This window comes from Mustela putorius, unplaced genomic scaffold, assembly GCF_011764305.1.
Source record: "Mustela putorius furo isolate JIRA1106 unplaced genomic scaffold, ASM1176430v1.1 tig00004053_pilon_pilon_pilon, whole genome shotgun sequence".
Taxonomy (NCBI): Eukaryota; Metazoa; Chordata; class Mammalia; order Carnivora; family Mustelidae; genus Mustela; species Mustela putorius.
In genome coordinates, this window is record NW_025422186.1 from 2,045,271 (window position 1) to 2,069,582 (window position 24,312).

Here is a 24,312-nt window from a genome sequence, read left to right on the forward strand (position 1 = left end):
TCCACAGAGAGGCTTTCCCTTATCATCCTGTGGAGGTAAAGGCTCAGTCACCACTGCCTTCCCCAGCTTGACTGCCTTCATCACTCTTATCATAGCTGATGTTAGCTTGTGCGTGTGTTTATCATCTACCTCCCTCCACTTGTCCATCTACTAAGATGTGTGCTAGAGGCTCATGGGAACCTTGTGGGGCTTGTGGTCACTGCTGCATTCTCTGTACCTCCAGGCTGCCATATATGCCAGACTTTCTGCAACTACTTGTTGAATGGCAGAATGTATGAGAGCTCGGATTGATGGATGGATACCTGTATGCATTGGTCATGGGGAAAGGGGAGAGGGAGGGCAGAGTTCTGGCTGATTTAGAGATTGGGGCGAGGATGACAACATTGCCAACAGAGGTAGGGCAGGCAGTGGGGAGCAGATTACATGTGGGAAGATGAGGAGTTTGGCTTGGGCCTGGTGAGTCTGATATGCAGGAGGGGCCTATAGGTAGACAGGCCCACTCACACAGTGGAAAATATTGGCCTGAGCTCAAGGAAGTGATGAGGCTCTGGGAGGGACAGGGAATATCTGCCCCAAAGTGTAAACTGAAACCATGGGCACCAGTGAGGTCTCTGATGAGCAAGGTGAGGCAGAGAGGAGGAAAAGGAAGAACTCGGGGGAATGACCGAGGTTGAGGCGGGCCAGAGGGAGAAGAGAAATGAAAGGGGCAAGGGAAGAGGGTCATGAGCTGTAGTCAAAGAAGTGGGAAGAGCTCTCCTTGAATGGAGAAAGGAGGGCTTCTGGAGGGAAGATAGGTCCAGGGAGCCAAGTTCTCAAGGAGGAAGTGGAATGAAAAAACAATCAGTACTTAGGATACAAAAAGGCCACTGGGATGTTTTGAACCTGATGAAGAGGTGGGTTTGTCCAGCATGGGGGCAGCTGAGGTTACGGAGGTTGAAGAGCCAAGGAGGTATATAGGACCTCGATGCCAAGGAGAACATAATCCACACACCCGCCCACCCACCCAAGCCCAGGCCCTTAGCACAGAAGCTGCCTGGCAAGGGGGAGGCAGGTAGGAGGCTGGGTAGAGGCGACTACCATTTATTCGTGTCTTTCTGTGAGGAAAAAGATATCAGAAAGGTTAAATGTGTCACTGAAGATCACAGCCAGGAAATGACGCAGCTCTGCCTGGTAGACCCAGGTTCACACTGAGCTGCGTCATTTCCTGGCTGTGATCTTCAGTGACACATTTAACCTTTCTGATATCTTTTTCCTCACAGAAGATAAGGCTGATAATTACTTACATACTGCAATGTTGTCATTAGGGTTGAATGAGTCAATGGCCATGACTGTGGCCGCACAGTGTGTAGCACTAAGGCCCAGAGAAGCTCCCTTACTTGTCACTAACTCTCCCAGAATGCCAGATATGGGGAACCACCCTGGGAAGTTGGTGCCGGGCATGGGTCAAGAGCTGGAAGGTGGGAGGAATTCTCTGGCTCTTCCAAGAATCCCCCTCATACACAACTCTTTGTCTCCTTGTGATTGTCACCCATTGACAGCATGCTCAACGCTATGCTCTGTACCATTGCCATAGCCTCCTTCCGTGACCAGGTCAGGTGGTGCTTAAAGGTCAGAAGGTCCCCTGGCTGCTCTTGTCTGCCTCAAACTACTGGCTGGAGCTTCCCCCTAGTGTCCCTTAACACCATCACGGCTTGAGCCATCTCCCATCTCCCATACTGAAATGAGGGGTAACTCCACTGTTCTCCCACAGGCAAAGTGCTGATGGGACCTCTGTTCCACCTCACTCCCTCCTGAGGCTAGCTGAGATCCCCAGGTGGCAGCAGTGAAGACAGGCCAAAGGCATGTAGGGACAGCCGAACCCAAGAGAAGAGAACGAAAGGTAACAGAGAAGTGGGACTTGACAGATGCCCCAACCTGTCCAGGTGGAGCAGGGCAGGCCCAACACAACACTTTTACTGAGCCAAGCTTGTGCCAAGCTGTCACTGGCCTGCTTGGCCCATGAGGAGGCTGAGCTACAGCTAGAGGGAGAGCAGCAGGACCTATTTGCCCCAGGCAACCCAGGAGCACTCAATGGGTACAAACATAGATTGGATCGCGTTGCCTATACTTCCTCTCTAGCAGCCCCTAGGAGCTTGGGAACTTTATGGCCACAGCAGTGGGGCTAAGATACCCCTTTCCTTCAGGAAAATAAAGGTGAGGGGGCCTTTCTAGCCCCCTGGGCTTTGCTGGCCACTGATGCCAGACCAGAGGCTGCCTTCGGGCACTCTGACCTCTCTTAGGCTGCTTTATGGGGAAAACATGGTCTCCAAGCTGTCAGGGGCTGGGTTTTTTCACTCTTCATCCTGAAGCCTGGGCTGTGGGTAGCAGGTGAAGGAAGGAAAGCATAGCCAGGGGCATTTCTCCCTAGGGCTACTGTTAGGATGCCTGCGGTCATGATTGTGTGCCACACAGACTGGAGACCCTGGCCAGATCAAGGGATAGGATAGAAATCTGTGGCTTCTGCCCACACCCTGGCTTCTGGGAGTCCCACATTCCCCACCCCCAAATCACCTCCCAAAGAGAAGAACTGAGGCCCTCCCCAATCCTACTGTGGCCTACCCCCAAATCCTACACCGGTAATGTTCACAATGTCTGACACTAACACAAAGGCCACAGTTGTAACCTGCCCTTGGTCCCTAACCCATCATCTCAGGGAAGACAGCCACACAACCAAAGTCCATCTCTAGTATTGCTTTATTGTTCTGCTGAGGGGTCACATGGTTCCTGCCTTCAGCCCCCGTCATCTTAAATGCCCTGTCCCCCTCAGGCTTTCCTGACCCCTGCTCGCACCCACGGATTATAATATACTCACAATAGAATACGTGTGCATATACAGATATGCATATATATGTATCTATCTATATATATATATACACACAAATACATATATATATATATATATATATTCTGGCTGTACAGTATTTATAGGTACAAATAAAATAGGCTCAAAAATTACAGCATTGGCTGGCACCCATCCCACTCCAGTTTACTGAGCTGAAAGAAAAATGAAGCACCTGTTGGCATTTGAATGTCATTTGGAATTCCACATAAGCCAAGATGGCTGCCGGGTGGGGATGGATCAGGTTTAGATCAAGCCGCAGCTGGCTGAGGTGACACTCGGCCCTTCCATCTGGAGGACCAGCTGCCTGAAGCAGGCGCCAGGTCTCTGCTTGATGATGGGGCTCTTGTGTCAGCCTGTTACCACAGGCAGGAGGAGCAGGAGAAGGGACATGGACACAGATATGTGTCTCTTCACTACTGTCTGCTTTTGCTGGGCCTATGTAGTGGGATTGAGCCCATTTGCTCTCTAAACATAAGAGTATGTGACCAAAGGCCGCACAGGACACTGGCGAGTGGCAGATAAAGTAGGGGGCCCAAGCCAGGGAGACTGGTTCACTGGTATCCTGAGACCTGAGAAAGGGAGCCCCCTTTCACCCCCATTCCCATATCCCAGGCTGCCCCAAACCATCCTGCTGCCTACTGCTAGTGCCACTCTTTAAATCAGTCTCGTAAAAATCAGTATCGTATTGACACAAATCAAACAGTTCACTGTGGTTGGGCTGCCCTGTGCTCACCTTCTCTAATTCCCTTTCTCTGAAAAAGTCAGTTCAGAGCCAAATATTAGACCCAAAGGCAGGATCAGAGCCTCCTGCCAACCTCAAAGGGAACTGAGCACCCAAAAGGATGGCTTGGCCTCCCTGAGCGGCAGAGGCCTGGACGCACACCCTGCTGTCTATCTCCTTCCCCCTGCAGGTGGGGGAGCTGGCAAGGTTTCAGATGGATGGTGCCTTGTTGTGGGCCAGTAGTGTCGCAGCAGTCGTCTTCTTTGGAAAATAACTCCTCCCTCTTAGGAGGACAGAACACGGGCTCTTGGGTGCAGGTGGAGTAGAGTCAGAACACTTGAAATTCTCTTCCCCTCCCTTATACATGTGGAAGAGCTTCAGGCAGCCAAGGGGACAGGAGGCTGCCAGATCAGCAAGGGCCGGGCTCTGCCCCTGGAAGCAACACATGAGGGCTGCTCTCCTCCCCTTACCCGCTTTCTTTCTCCCTTGGTGCCAAGGGGCCTGGTATGGGGTGAGGCTCATAACTTTGTCTCAGGGCCAGCTGCCTGTAGGGTGGGGAAGGAGTCCCGGATCTTTGCCACTTCCATGGCACACAGGTGCCCAAAGACTTTGTTGTACCAGTCAGGAGAACGGCCCCTGTGGAGGTAGAAGCAGGCCAGAATGAGCCATGGTTATGGCCTGGAGCCCTTGCCCGGAGGAAGGAAGAAAGGACTTGCCCTCAGCCCCCTGGGACAGACGGCATGGGACAGAGGTGGGGAGAGTGCCAGGGCTGCAGGTGATCCAGTACCTGAGATCAGCACGGCAGATGTGAGTGAGCCGGGAGCGACCCAGGCCACAAGGCTCCATGAGGTACTGGGAAGTGAGCATCATAGCCCGCACCCCTGACTCTGGCACCGGTTGCTCAGGATCCAGGGACTGGGAGACTAGCAGGCAGCCACCACGGGGCAGGTCGGAGCGCCACATCCTGCAGGAAAGGGACATGCACAGTCAGGTTCCTGGCATCCATTCCCGGTCCACCTCCCTAGTCCCCCATGCGTAGCAGGCTGCCAGCCAGAACCCCTCACCGGAGCACCACAAAGTCACGGCAGGGATGGGGCGCCATGCTGTCGGTAACATAGTGGTACAGCTCTACGCCGGGCATCAAGGCCTCCAACACCTGGGCTCGCAGCAGGTCCTCGTCCCAGAGGGCCCTCTCCCGCAGAACACGGTGTAGCACCACGGCCGGAGGGGCTGCCACCTCAGTGGACACCTTCCACACACGCAGGGGGTGCCCGTCTGGTGCCTGTGAGCCATGGGAGTGGGGATGGGGGACAGCCGTCAGAGCCGGAGAACACCCACTCTGCACCCACATCCCCCGATTCCAACCAGGCTGTCCTCATTTTATCTCCTGAAAATGGAAGTCTTGCAGGGGCACTCTGCTAGCCCTAGCCACATCCAGACAGGTAGTCCCTTTGTGCCCTGTCCTCTCAGTCCTTTCTGGATGTCTGCTTCTCCACCTAGTCAAAAGCACAGAGAGATGTTGAGACGCACATCCTCTGGGGCCTACTAGGCTCTACCATGAAAGGGACACGGGGCTTAGAATTCCTGGAGGTGAACAGGAAGAGAAGATGGTGATCGTCCTGAAGGAACTCACCATTGAGCCCAGGCAGGAGGCCAAGGGCATAGCAATCAGAGCTTCTCGTCCCCATCCCATAAGGAAAGTTTCACTATGACTGGCGCAAACAGAGCAAACCTTGGGCTTGCAGTCTTACTTGTCATTGCAATTCAAGAAAGAAGATGGCTAGTGCCAAGAGAACGACAGAGAAGTCATCTCCAGTTTGGGACATGACAGGAGGCTCTGAATGAAGGAGAAGGCATATCAAATCAAGGCTTCCTGTGGCTTGGTAATGCTCAGGCCAGGTCAGCCCAAGTAGCAAGACGGCAGGGGCGGAAGCACAAAGGTGCAAGTGTGAGGGGCTCAGCACGGCCATAGTGCAGAAAGATACGAGAAGCGAGGCTCTGCAAAGAGTGAAATGTCTGCAGTGGGGCTTTGGTACAGGAATTCTGGCCCATGATGCCCAACAGAGAGCCCCTGGTCTCATCAGGGTCCTGGTTCCTTAAGGTCCTCGACTCTTCCAGCTGACATCTTCCAAGGTCAAGCCAAGGCATGCTGAGACTGGCAGGGTGGCTCCCTCCCTGGGGCCTCTTCACCTCCCTGTGTGCACTGCCCACGCTACCCGCTCCGTGGCAGCCACGGGCATTGTGTTCCTTACCTTCCTGCAAGCCAGCTCCGTATGCTGGGGCCCTGGCATACTCATCCAGCCCTTGAAGCGCTCGGCAGCATCGCGGAGCAGCTCCTGGATGCTCTCCTCCATGTAGAGGCTCATGCTCACACCTGCAGCTTGGGTCCGCCGCAGCTCGGCCAGGGCTGGCCCAGGAGGACTGAGCTCAGCTGCGCTGTAGGAGCCACACAGTTGCAGCACCATGTCCTGGGGGACCTGGGAGAGCACACACACACTGGGGCCATGGGCAGCAACAGAAGGTTCGGGGCCCATCCATCCCAGAACCCATGGGATCTCTCAGGTCCATGTTCAGGGCCACTAGAGAGGTCTGGCTGTAGGAGTGAGGTAGATAAAAAACCTGATAGGACAGGAGTGGGAAGTTGAGGGGGTACGTGTCAAGCTGGGCCCTGCCCCTGACCGGGGGTGTGAAGCTCTGTTCTGGTGGTTCCCCTGATCTGGGCCTAGGGTTACTCACTTGGAAAAGTTTCTTGCAGTCACTGATCATGTGTGATAGGCCCTGGGTGGCAGCCATGTTCTCACTCAGGTCCCTAGGGCCTGGCCGGCCAACCAGGCTGCGTTTGCTCCTGATCCTGGAGGGCAGGGGAGGAGAGGATGGTGCATTGGCTCAAGACAATATGGCTGGCTTCAAGCCCCCCCCCCCCAAACCAATCAACACAAAATAACTGCAACCCTTTAGAAGGACCTGCTTTGAAAACATCCATGCAGTCCCAGGCCCCTGAAGAGTCAGGCTGACCCCTTGTGGTGATGCCTGGGAACTGCAGGGCCAGCCCTAGAGGGCCTGCCATCCAAAGGGAGCCAAACCCTCCAGCTCCCACATCACACCGCGCCCTACTACATTCTGCCCTTTTTCACCTGGGTGAGGGGTTATCCTTCTTGCAGGCGTTGAGATGGAAGATGGAGGGTGCCAGGCACACGGCTAGGTTGCCGGCTGTCATCTGGTTTTCCTCAGCAGAGGCAATGTCACTTAGGAAATAGAGCAGGGTCTGTAGGACCTCTCGGTTCTCATCAGGGAGCAGCAAGGTGGCAGCCTGCGCTGCTGCCAACCACTGATCTTTGGGGAGGACTGTGAGAAAGGAATGGCAGAAGGGCTTTCTTACACCCCTAAAGCTTCTGGCAACAAATTTCCTACTTCTAGGAATGCAGAGGGCGCAGCAGTCCCAAAGGAAGTCAGTGAGAAGAAAAGGTAAAGATGGGCTCTGGGAGGTCTCTGGGTCCTAGACCAAACCCCATTCTAACGGACAATGTACATTTAGGGAAGCCCCTGTCTTTCCTCAGGGCTTTAGACCATCTTTCTGTATAATGGGTTTGGGGAATAGAATGTGGTCTCCCGGGGTGCCTGGGGGGGCTCATTCATTAAGCGTCTGCCTTTGGCTCAGGTCATGATCCGGGGGTCCTGAGATCAAGCCCTGCATCGGGCTCCCTGCTCAGCAGACAGGCTCCTTCTTCCTCTCCAGCTCTCACTGCTTATGTTCCCTCTCTGACCATCTCTCTCTCTCTCTCTCTCTGTCAAATAAATAAATTAAGTCCTTTTTTTTTTTTTTTTTTTAAGAATGTGGTCTCCCTTCAAGGGTGGGAGGGCCTTTCCAACTCCAGATAGCAGATCATCCAACGAGCTCATTCCTATGTATGGCTAGATTTGCCCACATGGGGTTTATCTCTCACAAGCCCCAGGATTCTGGGAGCTTGAGAACGGGGCAGGCATCTGGCGGCAATTGCAGGTGACTCACGCTGGTAGATCTGCAGGAAAGTGGTGGTGAGCTTGCTGGTGAAGATAGGCTCTGGTAGGTCCCGGAAATATTGCTTCAGCAAGTCAGCCACATCATAAGCTGACTGGCCCTCGTAGCAAACATTGTCTGGGGACATCTCATTCATTTGGCGCAGGTTCTGGATCCTGGACTTCACCCCCGACTTGCGGAATATGCCCACCTGGCCCATGCAGGAAAGGAAGGGAAGGAGACATGCAGGGCAGGGGTGGGGTGGGGAGGAAGATTATGATGAGGCCAGGCCCAGGCTGGGTGTCAGGAGTGTAGTCCACCCCAGAGACTTCCAAGCTTGCCAGGCTTCCTGCCTGGAAAATGGCAACACCAAAGAGAAGGGTTGTTACAGCCTCAAGGTCAAAGAGAAAGATAGCTGTAGCAGGAATGAGCAGGAAAAGGACCTAGGCTAAGGCAGGTTTCCACAGATGGCGCCTACAGTGCCTGGGCCAGAAAGAAGTGGTCAGAGAGCTGGGCAGAGGGGAGCTTCAGCTCAGGAAAGTCCAGAAAGGTTTCTCGTGGGCTAGAAAGTCCCCAGTGGTCCCCCCACCCAGTTCCTTGGCCTTGGATTTCTTCCCCAGGGCTGTCTCCCTGCAGGTCCCCCAGTAGGGCTCACCTGGTCCAGGCACTGGCTGCGCAAGTAGCGCATGGCTTGCTGGATGCTCTGCGGCAGTGGCTGGCCTGTGCGCTGCACATGTACAAGGGGCGGCACCCCAAACACGTGCTGGCCCCGGTAGTCTGGGCTCTTGTTCCTTTTCATGAACTTGGGCACTGACCTGTTTGGGGCAGTAACAAGAGGTCCACTGAGAGCCATGGGCCCAGTCCAGATGTAGCCTGGAGACTGTGCAGTCTCAGGGGTCTCGGGCAGGGATGGGTGGGGTGGGGTAAGAAACACACCGTGTCCCCAGGGCCAACACTCCCTGAGCACCTGTTCAGGGCCCGGCCCTAGAGAGTCCCAGAGGAACACAGGGAGCTCTCGGGCTGCTTGAGGGGATAACTGCATCGACAGGCAGGGACACTATATGTGGTCGGGGGTGGAACAAGCAAGAACTTAGGGGAAGACCTACGAGGAAGGGGAACCGTACCTAGTGGATCAGAGAAGCCTTCAGGGAGGGTGTGGGCATTCAGCAGGCTCTTGAGGGACAGGTAGGTGTTGTCCCAGAGAAGAAATGGGGAAAAGGTATTCCAGGCAGAGAAAAGAGTATGGACAAAGGCAAAGAAGCAGGGGAAGAAAAGAGTATGGCATATTGAGGGAAGAGCAATGACCCCAGTGGCCTACCTGGTGGCATTGCCTGAGGGCAGCAGGCTAAGGAACCCAACAGCTGGGGCAGGGCCAGAACATGAAAGGGTCATGATAGGAAGGAAGCTGGACCTTCTTTGGTTCCAGCAGTGGTTGTGGGGGAGGGAAGAGGGAGACGGGGGCACGAAGGGTGTTTATCAGGAGAGCAGCAACTAAAGCTGCCTTTCAGGACAATCTCACTGGTGGCAGCCTGGAGGCTAGGATGGAGGAGGTGTGGCTTGAGGACCTAGGGTCCCCTACCCCCACTCCTCCTTGCACACAGCACACACATGCACACACATCCCAGGAGCACCCCCCCCCATACACACACACAGACACATGTGCAAGCCATGCTGGCCTCTTGGGCCTCAGCCTCTCCAGCTGCCTGGCACAACCTACCATTACTGGCTTCTGGGCCCCTCCTACTTGTACCCACCTTCTGGGGGCTGACCCTCCCAGGGTCCTGGATTGGGAACAGGGAGGGAGTTGGGACCTGGGCAAGAAGCTCCCCACCAACCCTCTGTGGCCCAGGAGTGCTCACCAGACCCATCCTGGCTTGTGGGGCACAGTGTACTTCTCCATGAAGGCAGTGAGCCGCAGCAGTGAGCCCTTGTGCAGGAGGTGGATCTGGCCGGCGAATTGGCGGTTGATCTCCAAGGACTCTGAGTTGAGGCTGGGCCGGTGGGAGTTCTGGAAGCTGTGCCAGCGGAGCTTCCTGATAAAAGATAGGAGGTGGGCCAAGAAGGCCAAGGGAACAGGTGCAGATAAATCTTAGGAAAGTTTGCACTCTTCTGGTCCCTTTATTCTCCCCCAAAGAAAGCAAATGCGGGGAGATATGACCACTGTCAGCACTGCTACTGGGCCCCCGGGTGAAAAACTGAACGCCAGTTTCCAGGGCTGTCTGGTGGCCAAGATGCCGTCGGGGTGGGTGGCCCAGAGCTGAGGCCCATCTAGGGCCATCTAGGGCCAATAAGCAGCACCATTACTCTGCTTCCAAGACTGCAGCAAAGGGGCTGCTCTGAGAACCCAAGGTGGCAAAGCTGGAGATGAGAGACCATCTTCTCTAATACCTTTGATTGGCACATGGGGAAAGCAAGGCCCAAAGAGGAGCTAGAATTTGCTCAAAATCACAGCAGAGGCAGGCCCTGAACTTAACCTGGAGGGAACACAGACCCTGCCCCTGGGCCTCAGGACTAACATACTGGCTTGAGGGAGAGTTGTATGAGGGAGAGAGGGAAAGGAAGAGAAGGAGGAGGAGGGACGGGGATGGGGAGAGACAGAGAGACATGACAGAGTCCTCTGTCCCCACCCCTGCTCAAAACTCCCACCTGCAGGGTCTAGTAAGCGAGGCCCCAACGCCTGAATCTCGTCGTTCACGTGGTGCTGATGCCCGAAGTTCAGCTGGTGAGCCTCTGGCCTCGGGCTCATTCACGGAGGCTCCACTACTGTCCAGTTCACTGGAGGAGGCCACGGTGTCAGGAATGGAGTGTCCTTCTTCCATAGACAGGCTGGAGACTGAGGTGGGTTCCCCACCTGAATTCGCCTCCTGACCATTATCTTGGGCTGGACCCAGGGCCTCAGTATCGGCCTCAGCCTGTGCCTGTGCCAGGGGCTCAACCTCAGCCCTAACCTGAATCTGAGCTGGGACTACTGGCTGGACATCAGCCTGGTCCAGGGCCGAGGACCCTTGGTGGGCTGGAGCCTCCACCTGGGCCAGAGCCTCAGCTTGCCCTCCAACCTCAACCATGGCCATCTCTACGGATGAAATGACTTCCTCCTCTTCTTCCTCCTCTTCCTTCTCTCTAGTCCGCAGGTCTGGGTAGATGGCCTGAGACCAGAGTTCCACCCGTTGCTGCAGCCCCCACACATGCTGGAGAATGTCATCTAGGTGGGCATAGCTGCTGCTGCCCTCCTCCTCCTCCTCAGCTTCAGCGCCAGCCAGGACAGGCTCCGCTGGGTACAGCTTGGGCATGTTGTCATAGATGCTGGCATGGCTGCCTGTGGAGCCACAGGAGCCCCGACGCCCCTCACAGCCCCGGGGCCTCCCTGGCTGCCAATCTGCCAGGCGGTGTCCGTCCTCAGGAAACAGGCTCTCAATGGACAGGGAGCGAGGGAATGTGCCTGGTTTGTGGTCCCTGGGCACGTGTACAAGGCAGTCACCCTGGTGCGCCCGCTGTGGATGCTGAAATGCTGCCACAGGCCAGGCCTCCCAGGCCCTCGGGGTTGCAGCGCCACCGTCACCAGCTGAGGTGGCCGCCCTGTTCTTGGCCTTGTAGAATCCAGCAGAGAGGAAACTGCGGCGACTGCAGAAAGAGGAGGGTTTGCTGGTCTTCTCTAAGGTGGCTGGGCCACGCTCAGGCTCTGCTTGCTGACCACAACCCTTTTCCTTCCGCCTGAGAGATTCAAGGTGCTTAAGGAAGCTACGAGAACGGTGCTTCTTGGCTTTGTCCCAGGGACCCTTTTGGCCCTGGGTGGGGCTAAGGAGGAGCTGATTACTTGGGCTGGGGACATGGCAGGGTGAGGGCAGGTCCTCTGGCTCCAGTGATAGGCCCACAGTGATGGCTGGCAGGGAAGTGGCACTGAGCTCTGTGAGGACACTCTCACAGCTGGAGGTCCCCGGCAGGCCAGGGCTCGGGGGGGCCAGCAGGTCAGAGGACCCTCCGTGGGACCAGAATTTACTTTTTTGCTGGACAGCCCAATGGTTGCTGATGGTACACTGCTCTTCTTCTTCTGAGTCTTCATTCTGGGGACGGAGCCATGGGGTCAGGTCAAGTCAGAGAAGTCCACTCCCCAAGCCCTTGTTAGTACCCCCAACACTCTGCCTCCAAACTCTTGGGGGACTTTGAGGCAAAGGGCCCCGCTTTCTGACAGAGGACATGTCCTAGGTGGGGAGCTGGCTCTGGAAGCAACAGAATAAGATGGGGAAACCCTGACCCACAAATGAGAAGCCACTTGCCCAAGGTCATACAGTAGCATGCTGTGAGTCAGTGAGAGAGCCAGGGTTAGAATCCAGGTGTCTTGACCTCTTGTCCTCAGCAGCTCCCCAAGCCTCTAGGCTATGGTCTTAGATTAGAACTATGTAATGCCAGAACTGGAAGGGGATTTTAATTCTCTCCTTTGCAATATGGGGAAATCAAGGCCCAGAGAGGGGAAGAGGCTTGCTCAAGGCCACTGAGCTGTTGGTGGCAGAGCTGGGACCAGGTTCCAGGGGTTTCCTGCTTTCCAGTCCAGCTTAGCTGAACCTCCTGGCTCCAGATCTCTAGTGGAGAAAGCCCTAGAAGAAACCTATGAAGCCGGACCCTACAGAAGGACGAGGTCATCAGGGCTACATGTGGACTGAGGATCTTCTCCGTCTCTTCAGTCTCACATTGGTAGAGTCAGAAAGGCCCCTTGAGGCTATTAATGCTCCCCTCCAGTTCAGTGCAGAGATGGGGAAAAATGAGGCTCAGGGGTATAAGACCTCATGGGGACATGGCTGGGGATCTTGACTCCTCAGCTCATATAGACTGTGATTTTTCTACCACATTATTCTGTCTCTGCTCCCTAGGCAAGGATTTCTTGCCATCACAAAGCAGACGAGGCAGATAGACTTCCCTGAGGAAGGGCCATCACTGGATCAGGTTATGAGTAAACTCAGTGGGGAGAGGGGTACCGAGGCGGGTGTGTGAGGCCATGGGCCAGAGTACTTGTTCTCAGACTCCAACCTCTAAGCCACACTTGCCAAAACACAGCAGGATCATAGAGTCCCTTATACTTCACTCCCAGGCTAGACCAAGGCACTGCTCTGTACACCCCAGAGTCCCAGGACCCTGGAGCTACTTTTGCAAGTGGTCTGCATATATCCTGGGTTCCCCCATGGTGCCACAAGTCCCCAGGCCCTACCCTTGTCATGACTCACCTGCTTGCTTTGAAAGTGAACTTCCAGTTTCATTGAGGCACAATTGTTCAAGGTCATCAGCCTCCTGTAAGGAAAGAAAGTAGCACTCAACCAAGGGTCCCAGCCAAAGCCTGCAGGGAATGATCTACCAAGACAGTCCCAAGATGCCATCCACTACTTTACATGCTTGAGCCATCAGAACATCTCCAAAGACCTGGTGTTCAGGAAGCTTTCAGTGCCAGACACAGTGCTAGGGAGATCATGGCTTCTGTCCTCTGGGAGCTCATATATGCAAATAAACCACGACAGACATGGGGCAAGTTTAAGAACAGTATATAGGGAGGTACAGCAGGCATACAGAGGGTGGGACAAGGAACTTCCGCAAAGGGGGATGGGATTCGGAAGGAGAAAAAGAAAAAAAAACTGGGAACTTCTATCCCAGGCTTCCACAAGAGGCTGTGACAAGGTAGAGAGGAAAACAGTCAGTAAACAGACCAGTGCTGGTGTGATAGAGGCGCTGAGGCTGATACGGTTGGTCAGAGCCCGATTGCAAAGCTGCCTCGTGTTTAAAAATCTTTACTTTCCTCTGTAGGCAGCTGCACACACCAAGCGGAGGGGCACCTGCTTGGAAGCTGAAACTGGGAGCTGTAGAGAGAGAGTCTGGATCAGGGTGAGGAGGGGAATGGCAGGAAGGCCAGTTAGTAGGCTACAGAACTGGATCCAAAAGGTTGTGGTTTGGCCTGAAACACAGCCCAAACCAGTGTAAGCAGAGGGGGGACAAAGCAGAGGAATGTCTGGGGAATGGAACTGAAGGGAGAAAATGAATCAAGGCCAGATCTTGGCTCTCTGGCTCGAGTGCCTGTGTGGCGAGGAGTCACGGACACGGACACAGAAAACAGAGTGAGCAGTATGACTGCTGCAGAGAAGCTTTGTTACAGGCTGGGCTCCTCCTCTGGTGAAAGGGCTGGGGACTGATTCTTTCCCAGGAAAGCCCACAAGCCGGGCCTTGACTTCTCAGGCCTGGCCCCCAGCGCCCCCTACCTGCACAGGGCCCCCAAAGAGTCCTCGTCCAGAAAACCGTGGTCCTTCTTCACAGAACCAATATCCAGAGGAAACAGACCTTCTGTATGGCGGAAAAGAAGCCAAGATGAGTCACGGTAGTAGTAGGTCAGAAACTCAGTGCCAGCAACCCTTGAGGAAGAAAAAGGGGAGGCCAGGGAAGAGAGGAGGCTGGAAGGCAAAAAGCAAAGCAGAAGGAGCAAGCCTGGAGTAAAGGAGAAGCCCAGGGAGCTTGGGGTTGACCATCAGAGGCAAGTCCAGGGTTGAGGGAAAGGAGGGTTGAGCTGGATGAGAGGACCCAGCAATAAGCAGGTCCCTGGGAGATGGCGGGCCCGAGGACTTGGGTGACCGTCAAGAGCCAAGCTCGCCCCCCCCCCCGCCCCCAGTCCCCTTTGAATCCTGGGCTACTCAGACAGGGAACCTCTTTCCAGGCCCAAGGTGAAGTGGGAGCAGGGAGAGAGTGAGGACAGAGAGGGCAGTGTGCAGCCAAACAATACCTCATTTCCTCCTACTTGTCCAAACAGGAGAGCCCACTCCCTAGGATGTAGGAAGGGGAGGGGAGAGAGGAAGGAGTAGGGTCGGAGGACAACGCATCCAGGAAATCCCACACCTCTCTGCCTGACTGCCAAAAGAAACCCACTTTCTCATTTAACTGACATTACCTGAGCACCTACTTGGTGCCAGGTACTGGGGATCAAACAGTGAATGAGATAAAAATGATCCCTGCCTTCATGGAGAGACCGTGTGTGGAACAAGATAAGACAGTTCTAAATGCCACAAAAAGACATTAGCCAGGATGATAGGGCCAAGGAAGGCTGGCGGGGTCGGGGGCACTCATAGAGAGGTGACTTCTGAGCCGAGTCCTGCGGAGTAAGAGGGGGCTGGCTGGGCCAAGAGCCTGGGAAGAGGATTTCAGGCAGGACTAACATTAAGGCTCTGAGGAAGGGAAGGTGTGAAGGAGTGGTAGGAAGGAGCCTGGGATGTAGCGAGCAAATGGAAGGGGACTAGACAGAAGTTGGGTGACATAGTCTTGCTGGCCAGAATAAAGCATGTGAGCTTACCCTCATTCTGAGTGTGCCAGGAAAGCAGCAGAGAAATGACAGAGTGAGGCCCGGGGTCCCTCTGGCTGCCATGGGCTGATGAGAGGCGAGAGAAGGGGGATGCAGGAAGGAGGCTGGTGCTCTAAGACAGGAGAGCAGTGATGGTGGGTTACAAAGGAGGTGGCAGCAGAGGTGGTAGGAAGTGGACTGATTCGATATATAGCATGGAAGGAGAAAGTGACCAGCTGGAGGAGAAATGGAGGATGAAGGAGAAAGAGGACTCAGGGGTGATTCCTGGCTGTGGGGCTTGAGTGCACGGTAGTGCCCTCAGGAGATGGAATTGAGACCTGCTCCATTTGAGATGCCTATCAGACAGATGAGATACTGAATTGGCGGTTGGCTAGATGAATCTGGAACTCAGGAATGAGGTCTAACAGAACTATTTGGGAAGCACCAGAAGATACGTGGTACTTGGAGAAGGATCACCTGGGAAAGAAAGGTGTAGAGGGAAAAAAGGCCAAGATTGGGCTCTGGGATACCCCCAACATTTAGACACCAGTTAGAGAAAGCAGAGTCTATTATAAGAAGACTTACAGTGGCAGCTAGAGAGAGGCAGCCAAGAGAAGCGAGTGTTCCAGAAGCTGAAGCGAGTGTTCCAGAAGCTGAAGTGAGTGGCCAACTGCACTGAAAGCTCTTAAGAGATTAAGACTGGGGAGGGATCACTGAATTTGATCATGTGCAAGTCCACAGCGACCTGGACAAGGATTGTTTTATTGGCAAAGTGGGAGTGAAGGTAGGGTACAGTGGGAGGTGTGGGAAGAAGAGGGAAAGTTAGAACAACAAATATAAACAACTCTAAAGAAAAACAGAAGAATGAAGGGAAACAGAAATTCTGGCCATGCAGAGGCTCAACCCTCAGAAGCAGTATAGTGCAAGGGCCCCTGGTTGAGACAATGTACTTGAACATAGAGGTGACACCAGAGCTTAGGAGAGCCAATCAGAGTGACCCACTGGAGATGATGGGGTCGTGATGGGAGCAGGACCAATGTTCACAGCTTCTTGTGTGGTTGGAGAAAGGATCTGATTGGCCTCATTTTAGAAACAAAAAACAAGAGGGATAAGGCAAGATTTGGGGGTAGGGAAAGGGGAGCAACAGAGTAGCCTTACCCTCAAAAAGCTGCGCATACTGAGGGAATCCTGTCGCTCGGAGCCACTTGCATGCTCTCTTGGCCTCAGCTTCTAAAATGGAACAGAGGGACAGAAATAGGCCAAGAAATGGGGTTAGCTGGGTGCTGGAATGGAGCCACCCTGGGTGTACACTGCCTCACCTCGAGTTCTTGTGATCCAGAAATGGCAAGGAGAACATGGTGAGGTCTGGCATATTCGCTGCTAGGATTTACCTTCAGTTTCCCACACCCAACCCTCTGTATGTCCTGGCACACCCTTCTTGAGCCTCACTCTCTGCCTGTCCCACTGCTCCTCTCACTCTACCATACCTACCCAAGAACAGAACCCACCAGCAGCAACCCCCAAGAAAGGAAGGAGTCAAGGAGTACTGCTGGGGGAAGAAGCCACAGCTGTGTCTTCACCTTTCCTTTCTTCGGGAAGCTGTCCCCCTTCCATGGCCCTGGGGAGGCCATCCTACTCCAGTCAGGGATACAAAATATTCAAGGATTAGCCTTCTCTTTCCCACCATTATTCTATGTAATATTCCCCAGCACTTTGAGAACTGAATCTCACTTAGCACACACAACATGCCATGAAGAAGGTTGTATTCTCTCTATTCTATGGCTCTCTAGACAGGTTCAGGAAGGGAGGGACTCCTCCATAGTTTCACAATTGACCAAAGTAGCAGTGCTGGGGCCAGAGTTCAAACTCAGTCTGACTCCTCCTCAGGGCTCCTACCCTTCTGATCTGGCAGCCTCCCCGGTGCTCACCCTCCCTGGCCACACATCATCATCGATTTCTAGCCCTCCCTCCCCGGGGAGCCTCCTGGGACTGCTCCAGCTCTCCCCAGTGGTTAGGCCTATGTGATATAATCCAGTGCTGATTGTCCTGATAACGCAGTGCAGACCTGTGGGAATCTTAGAGGGCAGTGGTGGGATTAGCTTCCTACCTCTGTGCTGGGAAGGCTCAGCACCCCTACTAGCCTCAGCAGAGACATGCACCTGGACTAAAGGAGGTTGGGTGGGCTGAATACCATCAGCAAAGCCCTGGTCCTTAGCACCCACGACCAGGGGACTCCAAGGAGACTTGTGAGGTTTCTCTGAGACTGGGATAGCTCTTGCTTTCCAGGGCTTTCCTGCAGGAAAATCCAGGATGAGGCCCTAGAAGCTGGGACCGGAAAGTTAAAAGACAAAACAGTACTTGAGAGAATGCCGGGTGGGGAGCCAAGGGAGGGAAGATGACAGAAAGGTGGAAGCTGGTTAGAAAAAACAACAGGCTTCTCAAGGGTCACACACTGATGGGGATTTGAGGAGGGGAGGAGAGAAGGCTCTGGCTCCCCTGACAGCTTTGGGGGCAAACAGGAGTGTGGTGGAGATGAACATCTGTGCATTTCCCAGAATGAGGGCCACCCCCAGCATCTCCCTCTGCTCACAGCTGCAGCCAAGTCTGCTCAGGTCCATGATCCATGAATATCAATGTGGGATGGCACTCCTGTACATGCACATGGACAGGCCCCTCAGTCTGTGCATGCAACCGAATCTGTGCACATGTACATGTTTTTTGTTACTGCAACCTTCTAACCTATGACAAAGATCTAAGGGTCATCAGGACTTCTGAGAGGTCCTGGAAGGCATTTGTTTCCACAGAGCTCAGCCAGCAGTCCCCCAGACCCCCTGGCAGGGGGCAATGCAGGCCTGGGAGAGGACTCAGGTCTCTAGACAAGAGGCAGTCTGGGAGAACTGTGCTAAGAGCTGCTGGAAGGGACTTTGCCTCAGCCCAGGAAGCATTTCAGGGACATGGTTTTGCTGTAAGGACAGTTGAGCCAGTTGCCATAACCATCTCCCTGTCTTCTGATCCTACCACAGCCCCAGGAGAAGGCCCTTATCCATCCTCAGAGCCCCTGCCAGAAGCCAGCTCTGCTATCCCATCATCAGGACAAAGAGAAGGTCCCGAAGGAGGGATCTGCTAGGAGTTTCCAGAAAGGCAGGCACAGAAGGAAACAGTCACCCCTAAAGGACCATGGGTTTGGGATGGCCACCCCAGGCAGGGCTGTGAACTCCAGAGATAGGCCTGCATGGCAAGGACACACCTTCAAAGTCCACTCAGTCCTTTGTGGTTAGCGGCAGAACAAAGAGCGAAAGGAAGGAGAGAAGCACTAGCCTGTCCGTGACTCCTGGGCTCCTTCCTAAGCCTGAAGGAGGTGGAAGAGTGCAATAATTAAGTGTACATCTCAAATACCTGCACAATCTACCCAAGCCACGGAGGCAGAGCCCACAGGAGAGTGGCGAGCCACCTGCTCCTCTTGTGTTAGGCTCTAGCCAGGGTTGTTGGGAAGGAAACAAGGTCACACAAGAGGGCACCAAGTTCTTTCACTGCTACCTAGAGCCCTCAAGCCTCCTGCTATTCTATGTGTGATCCCTGGACCGGCAGCCATCAGTATCACTGGGAACCTGGTTAGAAATGCAGAGTTCCAGACCTACCGAATCAGAATTGACATTTATTTAACTAGATCCTGAGTTGATCTGCATGCACATTAAAGTCTGAGAAGCACTGGCCTATATTACCTAGCTCAAGGATTCTCACCCTTGGATGCATATCACAATCAGCTAGGAAGCTTTAAAAAATACCAGTTTCCTGGGTCCCCATCCTCAGAGGCTGATTTAATTGTTCTGTGGTGAGATTCTCCAAATCAACATTTTTTAAAAAGATTTTATTTATTTATTGGAGAGATCTAGAGAGAGAGAGCAGAGCGGCAGGCAGAGGAGAGGGAGAAGTGGACTCCCCACTAAGCAGGGAGCCCGATATGGAGCTCGATCCCAGGATCCTGGGATCAGGACCTGAGCCGAAGGCAGATGCTTAACTGACTGAGCCCTCCAGATGCCCCCAAATCAGCACTTTAAAAAAGTTATAGTATGGGACATATTGAGGCCCAAGAGGCTTTTCCAACTCCCACAGTTATTTATGTGTCACAGTTGAGACTATAACCTTCATCTTTTCTTTTTCTTTTTTTTTTCAAAGATTATTTATGTATTTATTTGACAGAGAGAGTGAGAGAGAGAGAGAGATCACAAGTAGGCAGAGAGGCAGGAAGAGGGGGAGGGGGAAGCAGGCTCCCCGCTGAGCAGAGAGCCCTATGTGGGGCTGAATCCCAGGACCCTGAGATCATGACCCAAGCTGAAGGCAAAGGCTTAGCCCACTGAGCCACCCAGGCGCCCCTTCTTTTATATTTAAATTCATTACTTAACATACAGTGTTATTTTAGTTTCAAGTGTACAATATGACGATTCAACACTTCCATGCATCCCCCAGTGCTCATTACAAGTGCCCTCCTTAATCGCCATCACTGATTACAGCCATCCCCCCAGCCACCTCCCCTCCAGTAACCTACCTCCAGTTTGTTTTTATGGTTGAGAGTCTGTTTCTTGCTTGCTTGCTTTCTCTTTTTCCCTCTGCTCATTTGTTTTGTTTCCTAAATTGTCTTTCTCTGACTTATTTCGCTTAGCATAAGCCCCCTAGCTCCATCGATGTTGTTGCAAATGGAAAGATTTCATTCTCATTTATGGCTAGGTAGTATTTCACTGTAAGTGTGTGTGTGTGTGTGTGTGTGTGTGTACACACACCATATCTTCTTTATCCATTCATCACACTTGGGTCGCTTCCATAGCTTCCCTACTGTAAATAATCCTGCTATAGACATAGGGTTGCATGTATCCTTTTTCATCTAGTGTTTTTGTACCCGTTGGGTAAATACCCAGTAGTGTGATTGCTGGGTCATAGGGTAGTTCTCTTTTTAACTCTTGAGGAACCTCCACTCTGTTTTCGAGAGTGGCTGCACCAGTTTGCTTTCCCACCAACAGTGCAAGAGGGTTCCCCTTTCTCCACATCCTCACCAACAACCGGCGTTTCTTGTGTTGTTGATTTTAGCCATCCTGGCAGGTGTGACATGGTATCTCCTTACAGTTTCGGTTTGCATTTCCCTGATGGTAAGTGATGATGAGCATCTTTTCATGCACCTGCTGGCCATCTGGATTTTTCTTTGGAGAAATATCTGTTCATGTACAACCCTGATCTTTTCATTTCCTGTCCAGTTCTCTTTTCCATGGAGTTATGCCACCTGCCCTCAAATGCCAGAGAAACCAAGGGCCCACACTCAAAGGAACCAACTCCATGTCCCCTAAATTTTTTCCACCCTTCTGATAGAGTAGAGTTACAAGACTGAATTGAAATCCTGGTGCTACCAGTCATGAGCCCTCTGACTTTGAGCAAGTTATTTAACCTCTGTAAGACTCAGTTTCCCCCTCTGTAAAATGGAGGTAATAGAGTCTACTTGGAATAGCTACTGAGAGCATTAAGTTAAATACTAAAGAGGGAGAAAAAAAAACAATAACCAAAAACCCCTGACACATAGTATAAATACTTGCAACTAACTGAAGGGTCTGAAGGAAAAAGAACAAACAGAAGAAAGAGACCCAGCTGGCATTTCCTTTTGGGTCTGTAAAGTGGCTGCATCCACATTACTGTCAAAATTATAGCCAAATGGCTCTGGGAAGTGAGGTTAGTTAAGAGGCAGACATTTCAAAGAGGCCACAATAGCTCCAAAAGACAAAGGAGCCAAGGAGTTTGAAGCAGGGCTATGGACTGAATCCCCAGCAAGTACTCCCTGGCAGGAATCTGGAGAATGTAAGGGGTTATTACCCAACAGGATGTCAGGGACACTGCCTCCCAGCATTACACCACCTCGTGGAGGTCGGGGAGGCCCTAAGGCTCCTCCCAGATGAAGCAGTCAGAGACATATGTCTTGGTGATTAAGGACTGAGCTAAAGTACTTTGCGTTTACTCCTCCCACCCACCCCAGCCTGCCCAGGCTGGGACCAGAAGTGACCACTCACCCCAAGCAAGTCCACTCCCCTGAGGTTAGGGCCCAGGTGTTCCAGACTCAGAATTGCCTTCTGTGCCTGGCAGGGAGAGTGACACCGGGCAGGCCGATGCAAGCGATGAAGGAATGTCTGTGTCCCCTTGTCCTGCTTCTGTGTCCAGATGTACAGATTTGAGCAGTTTTCAACTGCTATATTTTGCAGGCTGTGCTCTGGCCAAGGCTAGGATGATGTGCTGGGACAGGTCAGGAATGGCACTCAGCTGGCACAAGCTGGATTCCACAGAGATTTAGGCTCAGACTCTAAACCCGGGGATGGTCCCAGGTGATCTGAGCCATAAGAATCAGAGCCAGGGGCATACTCAAAAGCTCCAGAATCAAATTAGGTCTCAAGGCCATGCCCACAGGTTTCCTGGAGGGAGTGTCAAAGAAAAATGGCTGAACAGCAGGAGAAGGTTTTAGAGGTCAATGACAGGATCTACACCTACACTTAAACAGGCCATGTACCAGGAGCCTCTTAGCACAGAGCTCTCTTCTATTTTGAGAAGGAGAGAACGCAGAGAAAAGCATTTCTGTTCCCAAGAAATGCTGCATGAACAAGGGTAGCTTACGCACTCAGGAAAGGGCGAGCAACATCTCCCACGGGGGAAATGCAATCATGCTCCAAGATGATAGATAAGTGAGTCGAAGAGCGAGCTTTTTCCCATCAAGCCAGCTCCCCTACTCGCTGCCTAAGTCACTTTAGCCAACTTGCTTCTTTCCCTAAGCTTTGGATTTTGAACTAGGTAGTGATGACCAAAAGCTTTCCTGCCTACGTCCATGGTTATTGCATGGAATGGGTCAGGTTTTGCCTGGTTTTGAAAGTGGCTGTATGAAAGTTATCATTAGAGAGCACAATTTTTGTTAAGTTTACTTGAACTTGCCCCCCCACTCCTGAAACTATTATTACATTGTATGTTAACTAAGTGGAATTTAAAGAAAAACTTAAAAAAAAAAGACTCCTTGACCTTGGTATGCACACATTCACAGTTGGTGAGCCTCAGCTCAGATTTTGTCCTACTTTTTAAAAAGTGAGCATGAGCTAGGAGGGGAAGAAAAAGCAATTGCCAACTAAGTTTAGGGAAGTTGGGCCTCACCGAGCCAATATCACCAACCCCACCCTCTTCATGCCACATTCAGGGGACTTGAGTCCTTCTACTTTGTGGTCACTCAGTGGGCTATGAGAGAGCTGCTCAGACCCCACTCTGCCTACTCTTTCCCAACCCAAAACCCATCTCCAGGCATAGGTACCAGGTAAGACTCAGAACCCAGGACAAGCAATGGGTGGATGTCACAGAGGCCCCAGTCAACAGGATCCTTGTTACCACCAAAATAGTAACCTCTCAACTCAGACCACACATTATATAGTCTGAGAGTTTTTAAAAATTCCAGGACCTGGGGGTTAGTTGGGTGGCTCCCTCGGTTAGGCTCAGGGCATGATCCTAGGCAGTGGTGACACCATCATCATCATCATCATTGGGATTCCCTGATCAGTGGGGAGTCTGCTTCTACCTCTGCCCCGCCCCCCACCACTCATGCTCACAAGCACATGCATGTGGATGTGTGTGTGCTCGCTCTCTCTCTCTCTCAAATAAATATATAAACTCTTTTTAAAAATTCCCATGTCTGGGCCCCAGTCATTACCAATTAAATTAGAATCTATGGGAAAGCTTTCATTTGTTTTTGAGAGTTTTCTACATGATTCTTGAGTGCAGGCAAGAAAGAGCACCACTGCCCTGAACAAACACAGTCAGCCAAAAAGCCACAGCATAGGTCTCTGGAAAGATTCTAGCCAGAGGCCAGACTCAGGCCCATTCTAATCACTGGTCCATGTTCTCTCCAGGCCCCAGACAAGGAGCAAGAGAGCCATGAGTGGTAATACGAATGCATGTGGTGGGACAGGGGAGGGCGAGTCTGTGGGTGTCTGTGAAGGTAATTTAGTCAAACAGTTAGCTGTCCTACTCCATAAAGAATCTTTCAGCAAATGTGCCAATTTCCTTTACCTTACTTTGCTTTATGTTTGGAAAAACATCTCCTTCACTGGCCCTCACTGTAGGACGAGTGTCTTCCAAACAAGGTCTGGGATCAGCATGGTCTCTCCCAACTTTAGTGAGCACAGGAGGGAAAGCCAGCATTCTGAGGGAGTAGAGAAAGACCTGGGATGCTGATGTCTGTGTGACAACCCAAGTTTCCGAGGTAGACTTTGTAAGGTCAAGCTGGTATTCCAGGTAGGCAGAAGCCCCCCACCCCACCCCGGCCCCATTACTATAGTTGGGAAATGCTAGGTCTGGGCAAATGGCTTCTTGGCCCATTTCTCTTGGGAAATGCAAAGCCCTCCTCCTTTTCCCACCTTCACTCCCAGAGAGGGATCCTGTCTAAGGAAGAGATGTTGTCTTTCTGGCAGGGGGCTTGGATCTCACTTGGCCTCAAATGCTTATTAGCAGCTCATTTCACCCTCCTGTAAGGATATAAGCTAAGGAGCCTAGGCCACAAGAAGGGTGCCCACCCAGCCTTGAGCCCTGGATCCCTCAGAGGTGGGGCTCCATTCAAATTTGCACAAATGCTGCAACAGGTGACTGTTTGGCTATCCCCCACCCACCAAGGGACAGAGGGAGAGGAGCTCTCACAAGGGCTCATACTAACAGCTGTAACAGCTGTCATGACTTTTACGACTGCCAAGACTTCACTTCCTGACCTTGAATGGGACATTCGGTGGGGGGGAAGGGTCTGCAGTACCCTGTTCGGCGGGACACTGGGTATACTCGTCTCCCCACTACTGCTGCTCATAGCAGGAATGACAGTTCTTACTTGATTCTCATGGGCGAGGGGGGCAAAGGGAGAGAAAGCAGCAACACCAAAATAGCTCTCATCCCACATCCCAAACCCCACAGGAGGCAGGGGCACAGGAAAGGCTGCTGGATTTTAAGCAGCCAGCTTGGCTGCGCTAGCCACTGGCTGGCCTCAAGCCTGTTAGGTCACAGGCAGGACATGGGGCCCCTGCTGCACCTGTTGGGATGCTGTGTCAATCTTAGCCAGAGCTGCAGCTGGATACCAAGCTCCCAAGCCCATGCAAGGGAGTCTCCCCATCAGAACTGCAGCACCACCGACACACACAGCCCAGGAAGGGACAGTACCATGCGGCTGGGTGGCAGCATGTTGAATCCACTGCATCTTCCGGCTGACTAGTGGCAGTTTGACACGTGCGGCTCTCCATTCAAATAGCCCTCTCTCCTTAATGCTACATGTCTGCACCAAAGCCACAGGACCTCAGGGAGTCTCACCCAGGGACAACGTTATGCCCTGGGGGACCTTTGGCAATGTCTAGAAATATATTGGCTCC

At 52.8% G+C, this 24,312-nt stretch overlaps 1 protein-coding gene across 6 annotated transcripts in view; it reads right to left on the reverse strand.

Annotated features, from left to right (window-relative positions):
* Positions 1-2,715: 2,715 nt before the first annotated feature.
* STARD8 (StAR related lipid transfer domain containing 8) overlaps positions 2,716-24,312 on the reverse strand; it is a 40,872-nt gene continuing 19,275 nt past the window's right edge. For 3 of the 6 annotated variants that reach the window (XM_004777883.3, XM_004777886.3, XM_045072750.1), the window contains exons 2-14: positions 16,061-16,132; positions 13,836-13,917; positions 12,816-12,879; positions 10,246-11,660; positions 9,459-9,632; positions 8,255-8,414; positions 7,612-7,810; positions 6,737-6,947; positions 6,339-6,453; positions 5,855-6,079; positions 4,667-4,884; positions 4,390-4,566; positions 2,716-4,238 (exon numbers count right to left, since the gene is read on the reverse strand). In XM_004777883.3, the coding sequence (XP_004777940.1) occupies positions 4,121-4,238; positions 4,390-4,566; positions 4,667-4,884; positions 5,855-6,079; positions 6,339-6,453; positions 6,737-6,947; positions 7,612-7,810; positions 8,255-8,414; positions 9,459-9,632; positions 10,246-11,660; positions 12,816-12,879; positions 13,836-13,917; positions 16,061-16,132 (3,230 nt within the window). In that variant the 3' untranslated portion in view covers positions 2,716-4,120. The remainder of the gene's footprint in view (positions 4,239-4,389; positions 4,567-4,666; positions 4,885-5,854; positions 6,080-6,338; positions 6,454-6,736; positions 6,948-7,611; positions 7,811-8,254; positions 8,415-9,458; positions 9,633-10,245; positions 11,661-12,815; positions 12,880-13,835; positions 13,918-16,060; positions 16,133-24,312) is intronic. The other 3 variants (XM_045072751.1, XM_013048646.2, XR_006604575.1) reach the window with 2 other exon arrangements.